The sequence below is a fragment of the Dendronephthya gigantea genome, unplaced genomic scaffold (assembly GCF_004324835.1).
Source record: "Dendronephthya gigantea isolate DGI-Jeju-01 unplaced genomic scaffold, DenGig_1.0 000080F, whole genome shotgun sequence".
NCBI lineage: Eukaryota > Metazoa > Cnidaria > Anthozoa > Malacalcyonacea > Nephtheidae > Dendronephthya > Dendronephthya gigantea.
The window spans coordinates 61,263-84,542 of record NW_021163090.1 but is presented as its reverse complement, the minus strand read 5'-3'; the positions used below and the strand labels follow the sequence as shown (position 1 = coordinate 84,542).

At 36.7% G+C, this 23,280-nt stretch overlaps 6 protein-coding genes across 7 annotated transcripts; 5 read left to right on the top strand and 1 right to left on the bottom strand.

Annotated features, from left to right (window-relative positions):
- The first annotated feature begins 1,526 nt into the window (after positions 1-1,526).
- Positions 1,527-4,593, top strand: LOC114532706 (probable tRNA N6-adenosine threonylcarbamoyltransferase). Its single transcript, XM_028554273.1, has 12 exons — positions 1,527-2,048; positions 2,409-2,469; positions 2,556-2,614; positions 2,682-2,953; positions 3,072-3,121; positions 3,197-3,275; positions 3,396-3,461; positions 3,531-3,564; positions 3,673-3,729; positions 3,815-3,841; positions 4,039-4,186; positions 4,284-4,593. The coding sequence occupies exons 1-12, from the start codon at positions 1,934-1,936 to the stop codon at positions 4,321-4,323; spliced, it is 1,008 nt and encodes a 335-aa protein (XP_028410074.1). The 5' UTR covers positions 1,527-1,933; the 3' UTR covers positions 4,324-4,593.
- Positions 4,574-9,186, bottom strand: LOC114532705 (protein phosphatase 1 regulatory subunit 16A-like). Of its 2 annotated transcripts, none has more exons than XM_028554271.1 (10): positions 8,760-9,186; positions 8,439-8,509; positions 7,351-7,603; positions 6,949-7,073; positions 6,747-6,872; positions 6,565-6,640; positions 6,361-6,472; positions 6,157-6,256; positions 5,347-6,058; positions 4,574-5,209 (listed from the first exon to the last, which is right to left on the bottom strand). In XM_028554271.1, the coding sequence occupies exons 1-10, from the start codon at positions 8,980-8,982 to the stop codon at positions 5,049-5,051; spliced, it is 1,959 nt and encodes a 652-aa protein (XP_028410072.1). In that variant the 5' UTR covers positions 8,983-9,186; the 3' UTR covers positions 4,574-5,048. The 2 variants fall into 2 exon arrangements, with proteins under 2 accessions (XP_028410072.1, XP_028410073.1); XM_028554272.1 differs by having other exon boundaries at positions 5,053-5,216.
- Positions 9,187-9,826: 640 nt separating this feature from the next.
- LOC114532583 (SH3 and PX domain-containing protein 2A-like) lies at positions 9,827-10,674 on the top strand. The gene is made up of 3 exons (XM_028554123.1): positions 9,827-10,117; positions 10,236-10,496; positions 10,596-10,674. Exons 1-3 carry the CDS (start codon positions 9,850-9,852, stop codon positions 10,661-10,663), a joined length of 597 nt encoding a protein of 198 aa, XP_028409924.1. The 5' UTR covers positions 9,827-9,849; the 3' UTR covers positions 10,664-10,674.
- Positions 10,675-10,682: 8 nt separating this feature from the next.
- Positions 10,683-16,917, top strand: LOC114532584 (tonsoku-like protein). The gene is given in 13 exon segments (XM_028554124.1): positions 10,683-11,033; positions 11,117-11,212; positions 11,463-11,626; positions 11,710-12,793; positions 12,955-14,174; positions 14,177-14,806; positions 14,879-15,077; positions 15,158-15,319; positions 15,389-15,522; positions 15,588-15,774; positions 15,868-16,034; positions 16,168-16,325; positions 16,491-16,917. Coding segments are annotated over 13 exon segments (4,563 nt in total). The 5' UTR covers positions 10,683-11,002; the 3' UTR covers positions 16,822-16,917.
- Positions 16,918-17,072: 155 nt separating this feature from the next.
- Positions 17,073-21,117, top strand: LOC114532581 (AFG3-like protein 2). Its single transcript, XM_028554121.1, has 17 exons — positions 17,073-17,261; positions 17,392-17,476; positions 17,557-17,613; positions 17,778-18,007; positions 18,096-18,161; positions 18,270-18,397; positions 18,544-18,637; positions 18,744-18,917; positions 19,000-19,294; positions 19,390-19,519; positions 19,620-19,717; positions 19,809-19,919; positions 19,999-20,114; positions 20,192-20,272; positions 20,360-20,479; positions 20,582-20,776; positions 20,851-21,117. Exons 1-17 carry the CDS (start codon positions 17,202-17,204, stop codon positions 21,058-21,060), a joined length of 2,250 nt encoding a protein of 749 aa, XP_028409922.1. The 5' UTR covers positions 17,073-17,201; the 3' UTR covers positions 21,061-21,117.
- Positions 21,118-21,222: 105 nt separating this feature from the next.
- LOC114532582 lies at positions 21,223-22,919 on the top strand. Its single transcript, XM_028554122.1, has 3 exons — positions 21,223-21,524; positions 21,616-21,824; positions 21,899-22,919. The coding sequence occupies exons 1-3, from the start codon at positions 21,225-21,227 to the stop codon at positions 22,854-22,856; spliced, it is 1,467 nt and encodes a 488-aa protein (XP_028409923.1). The 5' UTR covers positions 21,223-21,224; the 3' UTR covers positions 22,857-22,919.
- Positions 22,920-23,280: the final 361 nt, after the last annotated feature.

Below are 23,280 nucleotides of genomic sequence, written 5' to 3'. Positions count from 1 at the left end.
CATCAATTTCAAACACAACGCATCAATTTCAAACACAACGCATCAATTTCAAACACAACGCATCACTTTCAAACACAACGCATCACTTTCAAACACAACGCATCAATTTCAAACACAACGCATCACTTTCAAACACAACGCATCAATTTCAAACACAACGCAACTTTCAAATGCAACGCATCACTTTCAAACACAACGCATCAATTTCAAACACAACGCATCACTTTCAAACACAACGCATCAATTTCAAACACAACGCATTACTTTCAAACACAACGCATCAATTTCAAACACAACGCATCACTTTCAAACACAACGCATCAATTTCAAACACAACGCATTACTTTCAAATGCAACGCATCACTTTCAAACACAACGCATCAATTTCAAACACAACGCATCACTTTCAAACACAACGCATCAATTTCAAACACAACGCATTACTTTCAAACACAACGCATTACTTTCAAACACAACGCATCAATTTCAAACACAACGCATCAATTTCAAACACAACGCATCAATTTCAAACACAACGCATCAATTTCAAACACAACGCATTACTTTCAAACACAACGCATTACTTTCAAACACAACGCATCAATTTCAAACACAACGCATCAATTTCAAACACAACGCATCAATTTCAAACACAACGCATTACTTTCAAACACAACGCATCAATTTCAAACACAACGCATCAATTTCAAACACAACGCATTACTTTCAAACACAACGCATCAATTTCAAACACAACGCATCAATTTCAAACACAACGCATCAATTCAAACACAACGCATTACTTTCAAACACAACGCATCAATTTCAAACACAACGCATCAATTTCAAACACAACGCATCACTTTCAAACACAACGCATCACTTTCAAACACAACGCATCACTTTCAAACACAACGCATCAATTTCAAACACAACGCATCAATTTCAAACACAATGCATCAATTTCAAACACAACGCATCAATTTCAAACACAACGCATTACTTTCAAACAAACGCATTACTTTCAACACAACGCATCAATTTCAAACACAACGCATCAATTTCAAACACAACGCATTACTTTCAAACACAACGCATCAATTTCAAACACAACGCATTACTTTCAACACAACGCATTACTTTCAAACACAACGCATCAATTTCAAACACAACGCATCAATTTCAAACACAACGCATCAATTTCAAACACAACGCATTACTTTCAAACACAACGCATCAATTTCAAACACAACGCATCAATTTCAAACACAACGCATTACTTTCAACACAACGCATCAATTTCAAACACAACGCATCAATTTCAAACACAACGCATCAATTTCAAACACAACGCATTACTTTCAAACACAACGCATCAATTTCAAACACAACGCATCAATTTCAAACACAACGCATCACTTTCAAACACAACGCATCAATTTCAAACACAACGCATCACTTTCAAACACAACGCATCAATTTCAAACACAACGCATCAATTTCAAACACAACGCATCAATTTCAAACACAACGCATCAATTTCAAACACAACGCATATATATACCCCAATATATAGTCTGCGTTGCAGGCTAAGTGTTTCTGTTCTTGTACATCTTTTGCAGTAAACAGGGAAGGGGTGGACAGGGAAATGATTCAAGTATACTATTATAGTTTTGTATTGTTATTGTGGTGTTACTGGTGTATAGTTTTATATTGTTGTATTGTGTTGTAGAAGTATAAATACTGTTGTGTAACTTGTGTATTGTCAGTGCTGTATAATCGTGTATTACATGACGTTTAACTATACTCTGCGCGAAAATGGAGTTGAAATGAGGGTTGAGCAGAAAGTTTAAGATTTTCTGGATTTTCGTTATTTATTTATGCTCATGACATGAATAAAAACTGAGTTAAGTGAGTGTTGTAAAATTTGACAATGACAATTGCGATTGGATTCGAAGGAAGTGCAAATAAAATTGGTATTGGAATAATACAAGATGGTCAAGTTCTGTCGAATGTGAGGAAAACATATATCACACCCCCCGGGCAAGGTATGAAAAGTATATAATTTAGTAAGTGTAAAGCGGGGATTTTCAATAAGGTTAACTCCTAGCTGGGTTGTGTAACCCACATCCCTTTTGATATCAAGGGTGGGAAGAGGGTGACAAAATACTTCCACCCAGTCCCTAGCAAAGAGTGCCCAGAGGCACTTGCAAGTAATTAGCTGGTGATACCTTTGTTGATTATTAGGGACAGAGGGCTTTTTTTCCTCCAGTTTGTCCTAATGACCATGGTTCGGTCTTGCCAGCAGATATAGATATGAAAACAAAATATCTGCAGACCCATCAACCTGTTTCAGTTAACATGTAACAATTGTGCAAAAATCATCTCTGCGTTTCTGATTTTTACAGGTTTTCTCCCGGGACAAACAGCAAAACATCATCAGGAACATATCCTGGATATTTTGCAAAAGTAATTATTTGAATCCCTTATGCAAAGTTATTAACTACAACTTGCAAAGAAAAATTTTGTGCTAACATCAATATTCCCACCCACAGAGCATTAGAAGAAGCAAAAGTGAAGCCGCAAGACATTGATTGTTTATGTTACACTAAAGGTAAATATCTTTCTAATCTAACCACAACCCCCCACCAGATCCAGGCCTAATATTTTTGTTCTGACAGGTCCAGGCATGGGAGCTCCTCTGGTTTCAGTTGCTGTTGTTGTCAGAACATTATCTCAACTCTGGAAGAAACCCATTGTTGCTGTGAATCACTGTATCGGTCACATTGAAATGGGAAGATTAATAACTGGTGCTAATAATCCTATAGTTCTTTATGTCAGCGGAGGCAATACACAAGTCATTGCATATTCTCAAAGACGGTATCGCATATTTGGTGAAACAATTGATATTGCTGTTGGTAATTGCTTGGACAGATTTGCTAGAGTTCTAAAGGTACCTGCATAGCCAACTTCTGTGTAGATTACTACCTAGGGATCCTAGAAAATTTATCTTAGTTCATTCTAATATCACAATATAAGAATTTCATTCAAAAATATTATTAATCAATTAGTTGTCTAATGATCCAAGTCCAGGATACAATATTGAACAAATGGCTAAGAGGTAACTTCTAAGTATTGCTTGATAATTCCTAATCTTTTGAAAATATGGAAAATAACTGGCATTATGTCATTGCAGAGGTAAAAAGTACATTGAATTACCTTATGTGGTAAAAGGAATGGATGTTTCATTCTCAGGAATTTTGTCATATATTGAGGTAATAGTTGTTTGTGTTATTGCTGCACTCTCTGCAAATTTCAGGACAAAGCATGGAAGCTATTTCCTTTTTGTTAAATTGATTTCAAAGAATGACATGAAACCTAAAACCATTTTTTAGAGTACAGCTCATAATCTGTTAAAAAAAGGAGCGTGTTCTGAAGAAGATCTGTGTTTCTCACTTCAGGTAAAGAATCTGTCTACCTGCTTAATTATACTCTCTTCTTAATTGAAAATGAAGCATTCTGTGTTTCAGGAAACAGTGTTTGCAATGTTAGTTGAAACAACAGGTTAGTTTAAATCCTTTTTAAATTATTTTATTTGATAGTTGTGTTTGTCATAGTTTTCATTGCAGTGAAAACTATTTCATTTTTAAAAACAATTCATTTTTACCATAGAAAGAGCAATGGCTCATTGTAATTCAAATGAAGTTCTTATTGTTGGTGGAGTTGGCTGTAAGTATATAGCAAAGTTTGCAAATTACTACACTTGAAATAATTCTCATTGTGCCATCTCATTAATTCAAGATTTCCACTTCAGGCAATACAAGACTTCAAGAAATGATGGGTAAATTTGTTTTTGCCTAATTTTGAGGAGTAACAATAGAATTATCCGGGATAGAACTGGTGATAGTCTAGCTTTAAAAAACCTGTAAAAACTTGAAAATCTTCAGGACGTAAGAGTAGTTTCGATAGAGTGATTCCCAAAGTGGAAGATACCTTGGTGAAGGATGATGTTAGAAATCATAATTTTCATATTTTTAGCTGAGATGACTCGTGAAAGAGGAGCGACAGTTTATGCAACAGATGAAAGATATTGTATTGATAATGGTGTGATGATAGCACAGGCAGGCTGGGAGATGTTCCGCGCTGGTCATGTAACACCTATTGAAGATACTTGGTGCACACAAAGGTATGTTAAATGTTAAATGACGAAGTCTACTTCTAAAAGGATTTATTACACTCTTGTTGACTTCAAACACCAATGATTACCATTTATTTTAATGCAGATATCGCACTGATGAAGTGGAAGTGATCTGGAGAGATTAAATTTTGTGGAACGTAGTTCATGGAGTCCTTCAAAGTAACAAAAAGGTACCTAAGACTAAGACAAAATACTTTACGAAAACCTGAACAATATTTACGCAAAGTAGTCTATCGTTCTAGCTTGAATTGTAATTTCATTCCCAACGACGACATATGGACAATTTTACAAACGCAAAGACGGTCTAACGCATTTTAGGCTGCATATTAGGCTGCATATTAGAAATATAGAATGCATATCAAGTGTTAGGAAACAAACTGTAATGAATTCTTTATTTAAGAATACACACTGTCTATAAAATAAAATTCTCATCTTTAAACGCTAAAGACGTGATAGGAAATATTCTCTTGAAATCTACTGTATCCCCACGAACCACTGCAGAATATCTGGGTTTGTCCATAGTAGACAATGCAAGTCCATAGTTTCGATTTCAATGTCCAATGGGGACATTCACAATTCTTCACATACAAAAGTGTATGATACATTTGTCATATTCCGCACAATCTAATGTAAATTATAGTTGAGAAAATGAAAACTAAATATCAATTCGATAGAATAATGATAGAACGATATAGAAGTGATCTTTTGAGCTCCTCACGCACGTCAAGAATTCTGAGCATGGAAGATCTCAATAGCAGTCCGTTCTATATTCGTACACACAGACCATCGTAAATCAACAGATATCCATTTTTTCTTAAAGAAATCAACTTTTATATTCACACATATCCTCTTACATCACGGAACAGCACGTCTTACGAGGCAAACTGAAACCACGTTGGCTTGACTTACTACTCGTCGAGACTGGTTGATCTTTGGCAGTGTTGTTTGTTTGAAGACTAGAGGATGACACATTTTTTCTTTGTTGAGCTTTCTGAACTTCTTGAGCGTAATCTGTTAGCTTAAAAAAGAGGAATAAAATTATCAAGTGGGAAGACGGGCAATTTTCATGAATCCCACTTATGAATGGAGAATATTTCTCAAAGTCTTTGACACTCCAGAAACGTTAAAAGCATTTCAACTACGTTCACCTTTTTTTGAATTATTTTCAGAACTTTGTTTCGCATTCGTTGCATCGCCAGGAGGTTCCGGAGCTTTCCGTTTGTCCGACGAAGCCAACTTCGGTAACGTTGACGTCGTGCGTTTTTCAACTTGATTTCTTTCTTTGGTCTCCTGTAGAGAGCGTGTTTTATTATTCGTGTTTTCATCGTTATTAACGAGCGTTTCGTGTTTCGTTTTTGGTTCAGTATTTTGTGCTGAGCTTGATTTGGTTTCTTCTTTCATATCCTTCGGAATATTTTCTTTAATATCAGCATTTTCATCTACTTCTGTCTTCGTTGCTTTTTTGTTGCCTTTTGCAGGTTCAATTTCAAAATTAATATAAGCTTGAGGATCAAGTCTTGTGGAATTATTCCCTGTTCCTCTCCGGGGAGGTTTGTTAGGGATTGGTGAGTGTTGGATTGTTTTAGTCTCACTTGGTGTTTCAACCTTAAGCTGAGAGTCACCAGTTTGCACTCTAAGTTCAGTTTCCTCGTTATTTTCTTTGTCTTCCTGAGTCGTTTCTTTCATGTTAACAGTTATTTCAGAAGTTTTAATCAGTTCCTGTTTTTCCTCATTTTTTGTGTCAGAACTTCCCTCGCTGATGTAACCTGAGGAGTTATTTTCATCACGAGATTCTGTGCTTTGCTTATCGAATGTGTTCACTGACGTGTTTTGAACTGGTGAACTAACTTCACTTGTCTCCTACAACGAAGGTAAAGAACTATGAAGTTTACTAACAAGGCTGCATTGTTTCCCTATCTGTCGCTGTGCGAATGGTTGATGGAGCCGAGGGTACTTACGTTATTTTGTAGTTGCATCATTAATGCTGCTCCTTCAGCCTTGGTATCAGCATGTGATAGCACACTCTTTTCATGAATACTTGTTCTCTTGATGGACGAACTGTTTACGAAGAGAAACAACTTCTGTTAACACAGTATACCTTACATTCTCAATTCATTTTGTATTTCATATCGTTTTCTAATGCTTTAGTCTCAATAACTTACTTGGAGGTATTACTTCTCTTTCTTCGGACACCTTTTCCTTTTCTTGGATATTTTACCTCTTTTGTCTTTAGTTCCTCAATCAGTTCAATGATTTCCGTTTCTTCAGTTAAATCTGAGATGAATGATAAAATATTTTGAACAAGATAGGCAGGGGCACACAAGTGGGTAAAGGTAGAATCCTCCTGCACGGGACCTGAATCATACCTAGAGGTGTCTTTGAATCCTTTGTTTTCGAATCAAGATCTGCTCCGCTTGCAACAAGAAGTTCTAGGATTGTGTCCTGAAACAAATTGATAACATCAGCAGATGAGATTATCCAGAGTTTGGGTAACTAGTTACTCTGGTAGCCAGAGGTTCTAGGATATTATTGAAGATATCTCACTAACATGTCCCCAGGCAGCTGCAGCATGTATTGGCTGCCAGCCATCATTATCAGCTACTTCAAAATCAGCCTCATTTTCCAACAAGAAATCAATGACATTTGTCCAACCATTAGCAGCTGCAACATGAAACTAAAAGAAAGGGTGAATTTGATATTATGGTCTGGTCCTTCCTCTCAAAATAATGTTTACACATTTGATTTCTCACAGCTGTGGCACCATCTTCATCTTGGATATCTAAACTCCTTCCTTTGGCAACAGAATCTTTTAAATCATCCAGCAATAGTTTTCCTTGGTTCAATCTTAACTCTTCAATTGCTGCTTCATCATAACCTGGGGTTAGGAGAGTGTGGAACAGTAATACAGTTAATGTGGAAGTTGGTAATGTGGGGAAGGTGTATAAAAGGGTGACAAGATTGTTGAGGGGGTAGCTAATATGATATAGAATGGCTAATATGGGATGATGGTTCCAAATGTAGGCAGGGTTAGTTAATATGACAGGGTTGGTAGTTCATATGGTAGGAAGAAACTAATGGGGGAAGTTAGGCTAAGCTGATGTGTAAGGAGTTGGGTAAAGGATGGGAGAAGTGTAGGTGTGGCACGTGCTCACCTAATTTCAACATTTCTTTATCAAGGAACTTTTCAACTTCATCATTTTCTTCAACAACACCAGCAGGAAGGTTACCATCAAGGTTTAATGCCATAATATCAGCACCATTTTTTAACAAGTATTTTATGATTGATAAATGACCACACGCAGCTGCTGCATGGAGAGGTGTCCATAGTTCATTATCACATGCATTTACATTGGCTTTATGTTCAATCAGATATTTCACCATATCATCACAGCCATCAATGCAACTCTGGAAAACATATTGTCACTGTAAGTGGCCAATATTTAGATTCCACTATGCAAAGTAGGCAATTTTCTACTTGTAAGTGTTGACATCTGTGTAATTGTTACCATGTGTTATGCTTGCTGAAATCTACTCTTGATAATGGGATATTCAAGATAATACTTCTCACATGCAAATAATATTATGCTTGAGTGATGTTAATGTCTGTGGCCAGTGTGACATCCAAATGTAACAATTATTGGCAAAAATATAACAATTATTGGTTCACTGTAGCAATTTTTATGTGTCATGCCTAGCTCAAGCACATGACCATGTGATAACCAAGTAAAAAAGATATCAAACATGATCTTTCAAACCTTTCCTTATAAGTCATGCAGCTTGAGTGTTTACTTGTCGTATATAAAAGTATTCAAAAAAGCTACTTTTCAAATATAGATTTAGATCTGCACTTGAGTATTACCCAGCTTGTATGAAATATTAAACGAGAATATTTAAAACCGTCATCCAAGTTTAGCTGTAGTGGCGTGACATGTCCTTATCGATAAATAAACATAAGGGATTGTATTTCATTGTCTGAAAGACGGATTTTGTCGTCTACAACGCTTCGAAACTTTTAAAATCGTACTAAACGACATTTAAATTGTATAGAATCAACTAGGTTCTATCAAAGGTGTGGAATTATGAACATGACACTTGTGAAGATATTGGACTGTGATGTTGTAGACAGGTATCCCTTGCTTAGCCTAATGCAATCTGTAGTCTGTACGGACGATAAAGACGATTATCGATTCAAGTTTTACAATCCTCTGTTGGTGTTTGTAAACAAACCATCCTTTCTGACCTGATGTAGCGCCGTCAAGCCATCTTCGTTGGCCAGATCAGGGCTAACTCCGTTCTCTAACAGGCTGGCAACTATAAAAAAAAACACATGAAAATACAACATCAACATTGACCACTAGACAGAATCAAAACAATTTGTTGTAAGTTGTTAAGATTACATACTTGCGAAGTTAACGTCATTACCAGGTGCCCTTGTGAATTTATCGATATAAAACTAATCGACGGCAATAAAAATTTAGTAGATATTTCTGATAAAGTTTTTATAGCGCCGGAAAGAAATTTTATAATTCTGTGTTATATTGAAGCGCAAATAATCACAAACCTTCGTCAAGATCTTCCCTCGTTGCGGCCTCAAGCATTACAATATTTGAAGTGAAATTTATCTGCCTTTTAGCTCTCTTTTTAGATTTCGGTTCATCGTTAGATGCACTTTCTCGTGCTTCAAATCTTTTAAGCTGTTCAGCTCGACGTTTCTTCGCTCTTTCGTGTCGTTCAGGCCCATCCATCTCGTCGACCCAGACGCCATCGTAACGATCGCCAGGCATGATTTCAACTCAAAATTTGAATACTTTATTCTTTGAATTTTTCTTCAAGACAGCGTCTCAGGCCAGAATAGTATTCGGAGTGTATGATCCCCAGTCATCCAATTTCATTAACCGCACAAAAGTGCCTAAAAAATAGATTTTTAAACCCCTTCCACAAACTCCGACCTTCGTTGCCAAAATATTTGATGTTGTCTCCAGTCTCCGCGCTCCATAAATGGAAACGTGATCATTGTCAAGATGTCAAGGGCGGGGGTGACCTTGCCCTTGTCGCCTTTCCCGTCCTGTTTATAAGCTTCCTCAGGAAATTGATTTTATTACTGATTAATGTACTATCTTGTCCCACATGTTTGTCCAGACCGTGCCTTTATTTTAAACTTTTACATATGCTATTTGCCACCGCGAAAGAATGAGATTTTGCATGGTTCAAAATATACCACTTCCTCCGCCGGTATAAACGACGACAAGTATTCTTTCGATACTTTATTAACGATATGTTTCAACGCCTGTTTTACTGTTGTCAATTTATTTTTAATTTTATTGTAAATTTAGACAGAGACCTCGATTGACAGGGGCTAATTACATTCGCGTGGGTGACTCTTGCATGGTTCGGTAAGGTAGGAATGACAGAAAACTCTGGTCCAACTTTCTCTTTCTTCAACGTACCTTTGGACGTTTTTCTGCGTTCTCAATTTGGCGCGATCAATCTCGAAACTATCAAATATTCAAATTGCATACTATGCGACAATAATCTATTTAAAAACGTGCATTTATTATTGCTTGTTGGAATGCGGTTTCCGGGAACGCCCCTTTTTAGCAGAATTACGTTGCCAAAACAATAAAACTTTTTAATGTTTGGTTCGAAGGATTATGAGTGAAGTTTGCGACGGAAATTCGAGTAATTTTCCGAAACATGAGATCTCTGCATCCATTTGTGATATTCGTGAAATAATTTCTGGTAAAAAATCCAAACCAGTGTTTATTATTACCGTACAAAGCCAATTTAAGGGAGAGAATGCGTCATATGAAATAACTAAAGAATACAAAGATTTCTTTGAGCTTCAGTGCTCTATCTTAGATACATTTCCCGTGGAAAGTGGGAAAAATGGATATGAAAGAATTGTGCCTTATTTGCCAGGCATGTTATTTTGTTGTATTAAGTATATATAGGCAAGTATTTATCTATATATCAAGACACAATAACAGTATATTGTTTATATAAAGAAAATAGCATGTGTTCACTATTGGTGGTTTAGGAAGGAAGATTTTTCAAAGAGATGATCTTCATTTGGCGCAGGAAAGAAAGCCAGGATTGAATAAATATATGCTTGAACTACTGAAATTAAGAAAAAGCATTTCTCAAAGCAAGTTAGTCCTAGATTTCTTTGCTGAAGAAGAAATTGATAAAAATATGGATAGAGAAGAGTTGGTCAATCAGTCAGGAAAAGAAAGTCCTTTAAGTAAAACCACTGAAAGTGCACCAAGTAATTCAAGCCAGGTGGAATGGAAAGAGTTGGGTAAGATATTTGTATGATGTGACTCTTATCCCTAATTAAGATCCTTTCCTTCCAGGACCAATAATTTCTACATCTAGCAAAATGATTATCTATTTTTAGATGTGACTGATCTACAGAGCTATGTTAATACCTCATACCATTCTGATGAAGTTTGTGACTTCTGTTAATTAATTGTAAGAAAATGTTTAAGTGATTTTTACTGTAAATAAATACTGTATATATTTTTTATGTACATTTGTAGGTTTTAACTTTCTATTCTCCTAAAGATTTCTAAATTGCATTTTGCGCGTTTCAAAGTAATTCAAAGCAGGGGTGAGGTGGGGTCGAAAATGGTGTTAGAATAATTTTTGTGAGTTTATCCCAGTGGTTTATCCAGTCACAAAACGCAGCTCAGTGTTTCGGTGCTTGGTAACCGAGTCTTGAAGTTTCCGAACTAAAAAAAAATAGTAAAATTTGAAGAAATAGTGAAAAAAATCCTTTTATCATGTTTTATAAACTATTTGATTATGGATAAAGAATTGCAGAAATTTCTAAAAGGTGAGTGTCTTATTATGTAGAATATTACAAGTGTTATCAATTCCTAAACAGTTGATATAATAATTGATCTTGTAATAAACTAGGGTTGGAAAAGAGCAAACAGAAAGCCAGGAAAAATAATGATTTCGCTGAAGAAGCAAAGTTATGCAATGTTGCTGGAGAGAAACTGGCTGAACACAGTATGAGCTTGACATTTTTTCATATTTTGCATGACTCTGTTAATGCTATACCAGATGATAATTTGATCACTATAAACCAACTAATGTCCTGCAATATTTAAATATTGTATTGCAATGTGGTTATGGCAAAATTTGTACCCAAAGCTCTTATTAGCAACCTGAAATAACCAAGATTTCTGAGCAATTGATTCTGTGTTTCAAGGTTAGACAATCACAGGTTTTATCTAACAAATAATTTTGATCTTATTAGGGTTATATGAACAAGCAATTGAAGAACACCAAAGAGAATTAACACTATCAGAATGTATTGGAGACTCCATTGCAGTAGCAATCTCACATCGAAAACTTGGAGAGTGCCTATGTGAACTTCAAAATTTTGAGCAAGCTTTGTTTCATCAAAAAGAATATTTATTGGTAAGGTTTTATTGTTGGGTTTGAATTTGATTTGGAAAGAGGGTGGAAACAGGTGTCAGCTAATGATGTAATTTTATTAACAGCTTTCCAGAAAGGCATCAAATATTGTTGAGGAACAGCGTGCATTGGCAACAATTGGACGAACTTATTTCGTTTCAGCTATGGAAACTTCTGGTATGACAAAGGCAAAAACTGCATTCTTGGAAAGTTTGGCATTGTGTGACCAACTTCGAAATATTGTGACAGAAAAAGAGTTGTTGGAAATGAGAGCGAGACTATATTTGAATCTTGGTCTAGTTAATAATCATCTTAGAAACAGCAAGAAATGTATGAAGTATATTGAAAAAGCATTAGCAATCGCAACCAGTCAAAACCTAAAAGATACTGAATACAGATGTCATTTTTCTCTTGGAGAGATAAAACGTGATGAAAATCATCCAGCAGAAGCTCTGCAATGTTTTGTACAAGCAAGAAAAGTTGCTCAGCATCAGGGGAAAAAATTTGATGAAGCAGATACACTTGTTCAGATGGGACAGGTACTTCTTCGTTTAGGTGACTTTAAAGCTGCAAAAAATATCTTGAAGAAGTGTTTTAAAACCATGAAGCATGAAAATATTATAAATGAACTACGTTTGCATTTCGTCAATGCTATCAAGGGCACTCGACTATTAGAACGAATAGAAAACTTCAAACCTGGTGTTGAAGAAGAGACCCAAATGAAAACATATGAAGATCTTGGAGATTTGTACTACGATGTAAAATGCCCAAAAGCAGCTATTAATAGTTATTTGAAGCAGAACAAACTTGCTAACAGACTGAAAATATCAGGCAAAGAGAGTGCGAAGATTTATGAATCAATTGCTTTGTCCTATTTTAAGGATAAACAATATGAAAAGTCCAAAGAATATTTTGGTTTAGAACTAGAGTTTCAAGAAGAGGAACCACTTAAACGGTTTGATACCTGGTGTAATATTGCTGTAATGTCAAAGTTGGCTGGTGATTCTGATGACGAAATAGAAAAAGCATTAGATAATGCCTTGAAGTGTGCTGAGAAGTGTCAGAATGGTCCAGGAAAGCCTAATTTACTTGAAACTCTATCAGATGTCAGAGAAAAACTGGCAAAGTCTGATAACAATGAAGAATTATTTCAGTTAATGGAAGACAAATGTGAGATTCAATGATTTAAGATTAAGATAGGATTTAAGATGTGGTCAAGTCATCAGTGACCTCAAGGATGACACATTAGGGTTGGAGTTCTAGTGATTTTATGCATCAGTAGAAGTTGGGAAATTACTTTCATAATTCTATAAGCTTGTGTCATTTTTTAGTTATCCACCCTGAGGAAGACAGTGAGGCTAGCGAAAGTTACTCTGAGGAGCAATCTTGTGGAGATGACGATAATTTGATTGCAGAGGAAATGGAATTTTCTGACTCAGATGAAGAAAATGACTCAGACAAGACCCCTGCAGCAAGATCTAAACGAAAGTCAGTTTGTAAACGTAACGAAAAAGGTGAAACACTCCTCCATGTTGCAGCAATCAAGGATGACTATAATCTTGCTAAAACCAGCATTGAAAAAGGGATTAGCGTCCATGAACGCGATTATTTTGGCTGGCAACCTCTTCACGAGGCATGTAACTATGGTAATACGAAAATCGTGGAATTATTGCTGGATAATGGAGCAGATATTAATGATCCAGGTGGACCTCACTGCCGAGGGATGACCCCCCTGCATGATGCCACACAGAACGGGCATATTGATGTTGTAAAACTGTTAGTGTCCCGTGGAGCGTCAGTAAGTGAGCAAAACGAGGACGGCGATACTGCACTTGACTGTGTTTTAAATTCCAAAGACGATGTGGATGATGATTTGGATGATGATTTGGATGACGAATCTGACTCGGAAATATCTGAAGTCCGTGAAGAACTTGTTCAAATTCTAACAAATGCTGTGAGTTCTGGTAAACATCAACCAAGAAAAGTTCCTGAATTGAGAAGAAGAGATAAGCTTTACTTTTCTGACGAGAGCGATGAAGAGTTGACGCCAAACTCATCAGACAGCGTTTACAGAAATACTGCGAAAATTTCACGAAAACGAAAAAGTGTTTTACTGGAAGAGAGCGACGAGGAGAGCTCCCACTCATGTTCTCGGAATTTTGATAAAAATAAACCAAAAGATAGTAAAGTTTCAAAAAAATCCGAGTCCTGGTTCGATGAGGATAGTCAAAGTAACGATAGTGGGGGTTGTATGGGGATAACTAGGATTGATTCAGATCACAGTGAGACATCTCGTGATGATTTTCATGACTCACAAGGAATAAACGAAAGCTTACACAGCCCTGAAGCTGCAAGTACGTTTGTTAGTAAACCCACATCATGTTTACCGCAGCAACCAAGACTGGTGCTCTACGTCCATTATTTGAGGCAACTCGTACAAGAATTGCTCCAAACCATCCTCCATCATCAAACAACGACAACACAAGATTCTGTTCTCTATCAACGAAAAATACTACAAACGCCACGTCCATTTCAGGCACTCCTAATATAGCCTCTAGAACAACTAATGATATTTCTAAAACAAGAAGCAGCCTAACTTCAAACAGCGTAATTTCTGGAACATTTCCTAGAAATGCTTATGTTGATCCTATGACTGGTAGCACTCAGGAAGAACGCCTGAAGACGAGTCAGGCAGCCTTAGTATCTGAAACAGAGTACGTCACAAGTGCAACAGATGCTTGGCTTGTTGATGATATGCCGAAGAAGAGTGGAAAACGAAAGCGATCGGGGAATATACTGAGCATGCTTAATCGTTCAGTGTCCCCACGTGACAGCCCTGCCTCCTCGCGCATGCACAGTGGATCAACACGTACGATCGGTTCCGACACTCAGCGACCAATCTTACCAACATCAACGCAAAAAGAACACAGCCGTAGAAACAATAACAGAACAAGATTACGACAAACTCAAATCAACGTTGTCAGCGGTCGCTCATCACCCAATGACTCGTGGGACAGTACGCCACCTGAGTCTGCGACAACGTCTTGGTCCAGCGGTGTTTCATCTACCCCGGATACACGAACACCGATGAGATTACGAGTGAAGATAAAAGAGAAAATGTTTCTTATTCCGTGTCCAAGTGTCCCTGGGGAGAGGAAGAATGTTAAATGGTTGGCTGAACAGGTGTGAACTATCAGATATTTTGCTGTACGAAAAATCGTTCACAAAACATGCTTATTACTCTATTCATTTTAGGCGACACTTCGTTATCATTCTAACACTGGTTTAAAACCCGTATTATCCCTGTTTACTACTGAAGGAGCTGCGCTATCCCCAGATGACCTCATTACAGACGTATTGTCGAATAACGAGCAAGTAAATGCTACCGTAGAGAACTGGGACCTTCCTCCGTTAAGAAAACGTTACGAGGATGCGTGTGTCATGGCCAATACAGGTATACCAAGATTCTTAATAGATACCAAACCAGTCTTTGCATGGCAACCTTTTGAACTCACATTTATTATGATATTTTAGAAGTTCTTCCTGCGATCATTCGTATCTTTGAAGGAGACCCTCACATTTCAAATGTTCAACTAAATGACATGTCACTCACGTCTTCAATGTGTCGTCCAATATTTCGGGCTCTCCAATGTCATGATCAAGTAACGAGACTAGTTTTGTCTGGAAACAAAATATGTAAGTTAATTGAAAAGTCACTGCAGCCATATTCCAGTATTGGACTGATTAAGGTCTCTGTCATTGCAGGTGACGATGGTCTACAAGATTTAATTGCGTCAATGCAATATCTTCCCAATCTCTTCGCTCTTATTCTCAGTTGTAACGGAATAACTTATAAAGGATTGCAAAAGCTCGCTTCTTCTTTAACCCAAGACGAGAAGGTGATTTAATCATATTCATGATAGTCGCTGATCAAAACAATTATTGACTAATGAAATATCTTTAGATCTCCAAATCTTGGTCGAATCTCAAGCAGTTGGATTTTTCGTTTAATACTATCACGGATCACAGCTCGCCCAGCCTCGCTACCATGCTTCGTTTCTGCCCAGGTCTGCAGATATTAAATCTTGAATCTTGTGGTTTGGGTGGAAATACCTTTCATCAACGAAGTACCACAGTCGAGGCTTTACAAGGTCGGTTATATAAATTCCACCATCAATGTCTCTGTCTGCATGTAGTTAACAGTCATAGCGAATAATCATTTTTGATATCTTTATCTTGTATAGGTTTGAGACAACTGCACGATTTAAATATTTCACACAATCAAATTCCCAGCAAGGGATTGTCTCATTTACTTACGGCCTGCAGTTCTGTTGTATCTTTAAACCTATCCTCACTTGTGTTATCTCACGATCACGCTTTTGCGGATGTCATAACCCAGTCGTTAGACGAGGTAAGATGTTGTTGCTGTGTATCTATAATATATTGATATAAGCTAAAATTCAGAACGATTCAGGCCACTTATTTGAATGTTTCTATCTTTCATCAAACACTATTAAGCAATGTATTCCTATTTCCTGCTTTAGAATAGCTGTTGTGTCAAAAGACTGATTTGTCGTGATTGTTGCCTTGAAGATGAACACACCAAGTTACTATCCAGAACTGAGAGGATGTTCACATCACTTTGTGAGCTTGACCTCGGACAGAACAATATTACAAACAAAGGTGTCTTTGAGCTTTTCAGGTGATCAATTATTATTCTTCCACCAGCACATCATGGTGTCGTTGATACTGTGGTGTTTTAGTTTAAGATATTCATCAAGATATGTCGTGAATATTACACATCAATACAAAAGAAAAATTTATCCTGAAGCCCGAATTAAACTAACTGTAAATATTTTTCTTTAAGGGCTCTAATGACCAATCGACATTTCACGCATCTTAAATTATCTGGAAATACTGAAATAACGAATGAGAGTTTATTGAAATTACTGACACTTCCGAAGCTACAACACTTGACTTTATCATCCTGTGGTCTTACCTCGCCACTACAATTAGTCAATGATGTCAACAACTTATTTGCAAAACATATCAAATACCTAGACTTATCTTATAATTCTATTAATGAACTGGATGTAGCAACTCTTCAAAGCTCATGGAGGTCGAAATGGAGAGAACAAAGTCTAGTGTCCATCAATAATTCAAATATAATATTATCTGTACGCGGTTACGAAGATTAACACCTCGTATGTGGTACCACCAAGCCACCAACAGCGTTCTTACACGAGACCTGTTTTCAGGGACAAGATGCATTGCAAATAAGGTTTTGCGAGATTTAGTTCTGGAACGATATACACTAATAGTTGTCGCTGAAAGATTTACTGAAATATTGTAGAATACATTTTGATAATGTAACTTTTACTCTATAACTAACTAACTAACTAGCACAAGTTCTGTACAACATCAGCTTGACCGTGGATAGCTTGGAGTCTGGGAATGAATTATGTAATGGCTGCCAAGTCATGTTTTTACAAGATGACATAATATGTTTATTGTTGTGCAAAATGCCTCGTCTATACTTCAAATAAATTGGTGATGATACATATATCAACTTTACAATATGCTGTCTACTTTGAGGACGATAGCTGGACCTAGAAACCTCTTGGTTTTACAAAGAAATGTATGTAGTGTAGACTACCACACTATATAAAATAATTTTGAAAATATTTACGTTTGCACGTTGTAAAATGATAACACTCAAATCTATTTACGCTAAAACATAGTAAAATATTATAATACAATTATTTTAGAGGATATTTGGTCCTTGTGTGTCATCAAGACATTTTAATTCAAATAAAATTGGTCAGTTCTTAACATGTTCAAAACCACCCAAAGGTAGGTTATATTTAGCAATGATGTCATAAATTGGTGGAATAGAATTAACATTGCTGTTATAAAATGCATTTAATCTGTAGGTTTTGAGAAATTCTTTCCCAATGCCTCCAAAACCCCTAAGAGGAGTCCAAAACAAGGTACATATTAAGATATTTTATTCATCAAACAAGTATTCTTTCTGTCATTACATGTTCTTCATGTGCCATAGGCAATCATTGTAGGTAAAGAATTGCTTCAATGGTAAAGCAATTATATTTCTTCCAGAAAATATTTTTACCTGTTACTTATATCCATCACTTAGAATCATCCAGTGGGAAAGAAGGGAACTCAGGGGGTAGTGGTGGAGCTCCTAAAAAACCTCCAGGAAATGGCAAAGAATGGTGGAGAGATATTTTTGATAATCCACAGCAATATCTATGGTTGGCCATAGCATCTGGTGTTGGTATTGGATGGTTAATGTTAAGTTCTGGTGGTTATTCACGTGAAATAAACTGGCAAGAGTTTAGAACAAACTATTTAGCAAAAGGAGAGGTTGGTTTTACTGATATATTTGTCTGGATTAATGTAAAAGAAAGTTAAAATTGCTCTTTCTAAAGTTTTCATATTGTGTTTTGAACAGGTTGAAAAGCTTGTAGTGGTTAACAAAAGTTTTGTACGAGTCTATCTTAAGGGAGATCCATATAACGTGAGTTTAATATAGTTAATAATTGTGTGTTCTTGGATATCAGATAAGATACTTGAGGTAGCCTACCAGAGACCATCTTGTCAAATAAATTTTCCTTTTTTCAACCAGAGTTCAATTGCATTCAACATTGGAAGTGTGGAAAATTTTGAGCGACATTTGGAAGAAGTTCAGAAAGAAATGGGAATAGATTCATCCCAATGGGTTCCAGTGACATATTCTATGGAATTTGAATGGATGTTAGAATATTTTTTAGTATCTTAATCAACTTTTCCCTTTGCATATACCTGTGTTACATTTTTGCGTTAAACTCTTGGCTGCATATCTATCACAACCTTTGAACCAAAGACTGCTATTAAAATACTCATTAAAATTATTTTTTTAGGAAACAACTTTTCCGTTTAACGCCAACCATTTTAATCATTGGTGCCTTCCTTTACTTCACTCGTCGTGTCTCAAATGTTTCTCGAAGACCTGGGGTAAAACATTTCAGATATATTTCCTCAATTGTCAGTATTTGAAATATGGTAACTTGTAGTTGTTGAGATTTATATGTAAGCTCATAAAGTTTTTGTTGTTTTTCAGGGTATTTTTGGCATGGATGAATCAAAAGCGAAGTTCTATAATAAAGAAACAAACGTAAAATTTAGATTTAACGACGTCGCTGGTTGTGAGGAGGCAAAACTTGAAGTTATGGAGTTCGTAAATTTCTTAAAAAATCCCCAACAATATCATGATTTAGGAGCGAGAATCCCAAAGGTTTGAACGGTTTTAGAACTACTTTTCTCTGTCATTTTGCTCGTGTTTTCTTATGTTTTCTTAGGATCTTGCTTGGTTTTAGGGAGCAATACTTACAGGACCTCCGGGTACTGGAAAGACTCTCCTTGCCAAAGCAGTCGCTGGTGAATCCGGAGTTCCATTCTTGAGTATATCAGGCTCAGAATTCCTGGAAATGTTCGTAGGTGTTGGTCCTGCGAGGGTGCGTGATCTCTTCGCTCAAGCTCGCAAGAATTCCCCATGTATCATTTTTATCGATGAGATTGATGGTGTAGGAAGAGCTCGCGGAAAAGGTGGTCAGTTTGGTGGTCACGATGAGCGTGAAAATACCTTGAATCAACTTCTGGTTGAAATGGATGGTAAGTTGCTGAGTATGTTGGATGATGGTAATACGCCCAGTCAATCTCGTGATGTTAGATTATAAGAAAAATTATTTTATATTTTCTTATTAAAGGTTTTACGTCAACAACAAATGTAGTTGTTCTGGCAGGAACGAATCGTGCAGACGTTCTGGATCCAGCTTTACTTCGCCCTGGTCGTTTTGATCGTCAGATAATGTTACCTCCCCCTGATATAAAAGGAAGGTGAGAAAAAATACACTCGTCTTGTCAGGACAACGTGTACGTTCTTGTCATTGCAAGGAACCAAAGACTAAATACTGATTTACTGCGTATTGTGTTTAAGATTGTCCATTTTTAAAGTTCATTTGAAACCCCTAAAAACAGACGTTGATATTGAGACAGTTGGCAGAAGAATGGCGGCGTTGACACCTGGTTTTACGGGTTCGTTGCAGTGGATCATTGTCATTCTTTTGCTTGTGTGATGTTTTTATTGTAGCAACAACTGCAGAACTAAAATGCTTTGTCCATTTAGGTGCTGATATTGCCAATGTCTGCAACGAGGCTGCTCTGATTGCAGCCAGATTTCTATCACCGAAGGTTGAGTTGAAGCATTTTGAACAAGCAATTGAAAGAGTGATTGCTGGTACGATAAGCAACTGATATCGCCATGCCAACGTTATTTTCTGTCATGCTGTGTGTCAGAATTACATTTTCATTTGTAGGTCTGGAAAAGAAGACCCAGGTTTTACAACCAGAAGAGAAAAAGACAGTCGCATATCACGAAGCAGGTCACGCGGTTGCTGGTTGGTTCTTGGAACACGCTGATCCCTTGTTGAAGGTAACCCCGGTCGTCTTGATGGTGTAATGGTTAGCCTGTGCTTGAATGAATTTATTGACTTGCTTCACTCTGTCCAGGTCTCAATAATTCCGCGAGGGAAAGGTCTGGGGTACGCACAGTATTTACCTAAAGAACAATATCTTTATACCAAGGAACAGGTACATGATATTTTCTATTGACTCCGCAAGACAACAGAAAGTTAAATCATTTTGACTACGAGTTTATTATCAAAACTTGCCTTGCAGCTGCTTGATCGTATGTGTATGACGTTGGGTGGACGTGTCTCTGAGGAGATTTTCTTTGGTAGAATAACAACCGGTGCACAAGATGATTTATCAAAAGTCACCAAAAGTGCTTATGCTCAGGTCTGTATGTCACTTTGATTAGCCAGATTCATTTCAAACATGGAGCGATGAGATAAATCATTTTAGATGAGGGTAAAAGAATTCATTCATCTCTTAATGTAGGTTGCAACATTCGGTATGAATGACAGTATTGGTAATGTTTCGTTTGAAATGCCTCGTGATGGTGAACCAACATTTGATAAACCGTACAGTGAGGCAACAGCTCAGTTAATAGATGAACAAGTACGAGAGCTCATTAAGGCAGCTCATGAGAGAACAACACAACTTTTAGAATCACATAAAGACGATGTTGAAAAGGTATGTAAAGACATCTTAAGCTTCAACTCCGTGGTAAAACTTATTTAATGTTCACAGGGTTTTTTCTATTCAAGGTTGCACAGAGATTGCTAAGCCAAGAAGTGCTAAGTCGTGAGGACATGGTCGAACTTCTTGGACCCAGGCCGTTCAAGGAAAGCACTACCTATGAAGAGTTTGTTGAAGGTACCGGATCAGACGTGGAGGATACCAGCTTACCCGAGGGACTAAAGGGATTAGAGGAAGATGATTCAGAATATGATGAAGGCAAACCTTTAGCGACATAATGGGATGCTGTTTAAACTACAATAAGATTACCTTATATTAAAGTGTTTGTAAATTAATATTTTACGCGGGGGGAACATATTTTGCTGTTTACTTTTTGCCTGATAAATTGTTCGATGGTATCGCGCCGTCGGAGGTCTGGTGTACAATGTAAACATTAAACAAGATGGCGGCAGATTCTGAAAACATTGAAATAACTTGTCCGGAAATTAAAAATTTAATAGAAGTTTCAACGAATATAAGTTGCTCGGTGGATGGATGTAATAAAATACTACCTAATACTTCGGCACTACGCATGCATTTGGTAAAAACCCATAAAACAAGCACAGAAAAAAATGTGTTTGTGAGAGGTCAAGTATGTGACAAAGAAGAGAAAAGAAAGACAGTATTTTGTTGTCCTGTTGAGAACTGTGTACGAGGAAAAAACACTGGAAGATATTTTCATCGTTTAGCTCACGTAAAACAGGTTGGTATTTCTTATTCCAAGTGATCATGTGGTACAAGTGCTGTGGTACAAATGCATGTACGCTTAGCGAGCCTTTTTTTTGTTTTATTAGCACTACATGAATGTGCATGGGGAAAAAAAATTTGTTTGCAAGAAATGTGAGAAGAGATTTGGCCGAAATGATGTTTGTGTTCGACACGAAAAGATGTGTGGAATGATCTTCCCTTGTTCTTGTGGTGTGGAATTCAATAATCGGACATCAATGTTGACACATGCACGACGCAGCAATCATCTTGTTCTCTCATCTGGATTAAATGAGAGGTCTGAAGATTAGGTCAATATGATCGTAGTAACAATTTAATTGAATTTATATTAAAGTTTTTTCCTGTTTGTAGAAAAGGAAAACAACTAGAGCAGGAAAGTATAAAATTACCAGATCAAGGACAAGGAGTGTGCATTTCTTTTGTGCCTGTTTACAGTAAAGATTGTTCAACTGTTGTCAGACCACTTATTCCAAAGAAAATGTTCTCTGATGTAGAAACCCAAACAGACAAAACAAGTTGTCAAAGCAATCAAAAATCATCAAAAAATCAAAATGAGAGCTCATTAACATTGAATGAAACTTCATCAGTACTTGATGACAGCTCATTACCACAAAATAAGAGCTGCTCAGTTGATGATGAAAGTGAAATATTAAAACAGAAAAATGAATGTTCAGTTAACATGGCCTCATTTATGATGCAAAGTGATAAAGGAGTTATGGTAAATATGGCAACAGAAAGACCTGATCTAGAGGCCTTATGTAAGTACACACAAACTGCAGAATATCTACAAGATGGTTTTGATGATAATCTAGATGTGGACTTTACAATGGATAATGAAGATTTCAAAGAACTAACTCATTCACAAACACAAACAAACTGGGGGTTAACATTTGGTAATTTGTTTGAAGACAATGAGACACAAACATTGGAATCCTATCTTGAACTAGATCAATCAACAATGGATTGTGCAACTCAAACCAGAACTATCTTAGATGAGATTTTTTCAGTTGATATGGAAACTCAGACACTCATTCCTGCAATCTCTTTTGATGAGGATTTTGAAGGCATCAACTGTGGAAGTAGCATGGATGGACAGACACAAACATTGCCATGGACAACTTTTGCAGATTCTGATGCACTAAGTATGCTACAAAGCTCAACAGGTTCGAGCATAGATGAACAGACACAAACATTTCCTACATATGAAGCAACTCTTGATATCTTGCAAGGTTCAACCTTGAATGTTGAAACACAAACTGCTTTTAATGATGTACAGCTATCTGGATATGATAATCTCCAAAAATTTTGAAAAAAACCCAACTAATTTTAATAACTTACAAATTTAGTTATTACATTAAAAAATAACAAAACATTTACTATTTTTCAAGTAGAATATATATCATATACTCTGATCACACATTATTGCACTGAGATAACTCTGCATGAAAATAATTATTGTTTTATTTCCATCCGTTCTTTCAAATGATTGGCAGTGTTTTTGATAGGATCATGTTGCCACACAATTGGCTTTAACAATGTTGATTTATTACTTCTTGATTGGCTGGTACTCTGTGGCAAGCAGGGTGATGTGTTCGTAATAGGTAACCAATTTAATTTCTGCTTTTGTTTTCTGTTTGGGTGAACAAAGCTAACTGGTGTGTATGGCTGTTTGAACGGTGCAAGTTTTATTTTCTGACTCTGCAAAATATCTCGATGTATCCGGCCTGTTTTTC

Coding starts and splice junctions, on each gene's coding strand:
- LOC114532582 (XM_028554122.1), top strand. CDS start 21,225: ATGGCGGCAGATTCTGAAAACATTGAAATAACTTGTCCGGAAATTAAA. Junction 21,525..21,615: donor GTTTAGCTCACGTAAAACAG/GTTGGTATTTCT, acceptor TTGTTTTATTAG/CACTACATGAATGTGCATGG. Junction 21,825..21,898: donor TCATCTGGATTAAATGAGAG/GTCTGAAGATTA, acceptor TCCTGTTTGTAG/AAAAGGAAAACAACTAGAGC.
- LOC114532706 (XM_028554273.1), top strand. CDS start 1,934: ATGACAATTGCGATTGGATTCGAAGGAAGTGCAAATAAAATTGGTATT. Junction 2,615..2,681: donor TTGTTTATGTTACACTAAAG/GTAAATATCTTT, acceptor TTGTTCTGACAG/GTCCAGGCATGGGAGCTCCT. Junction 2,954..3,071: donor GATTTGCTAGAGTTCTAAAG/GTACCTGCATAG, acceptor TTAATCAATTAG/TTGTCTAATGATCCAAGTCC.
- LOC114532583 (XM_028554123.1), top strand. CDS start 9,850: ATGAGTGAAGTTTGCGACGGAAATTCGAGTAATTTTCCGAAACATGAG. Junction 10,118..10,235: donor AATTGTGCCTTATTTGCCAG/GCATGTTATTTT, acceptor TTGGTGGTTTAG/GAAGGAAGATTTTTCAAAGA. Junction 10,497..10,595: donor GGTGGAATGGAAAGAGTTGG/GTAAGATATTTG, acceptor ATCTATTTTTAG/ATGTGACTGATCTACAGAGC.
- LOC114532705 (XM_028554271.1), bottom strand. CDS start 8,982: ATGCCTGGCGATCGTTACGATGGCGTCTGGGTCGACGAGATGGATGGG. Junction 6,873..6,948: donor ATGAAGATGGTGCCACAGCT/GTGAGAAATCAA, acceptor CCTTTCTTTTAG/TTTCATGTTGCAGCTGCTAA. Junction 6,257..6,360: donor AAGAGAAGTAATACCTCCAA/GTAAGTTATTGA, acceptor CTTCGTAAACAG/TTCGTCCATCAAGAGAACAA.
- LOC114532581 (XM_028554121.1), top strand. CDS start 17,202: ATGCTGTCTACTTTGAGGACGATAGCTGGACCTAGAAACCTCTTGGTT. Junction 17,262..17,391: donor TCTTGGTTTTACAAAGAAAT/GTATGTAGTGTA, acceptor CAATTATTTTAG/AGGATATTTGGTCCTTGTGT. Junction 20,777..20,850: donor ATAAAGACGATGTTGAAAAG/GTATGTAAAGAC, acceptor TTTCTATTCAAG/GTTGCACAGAGATTGCTAAG.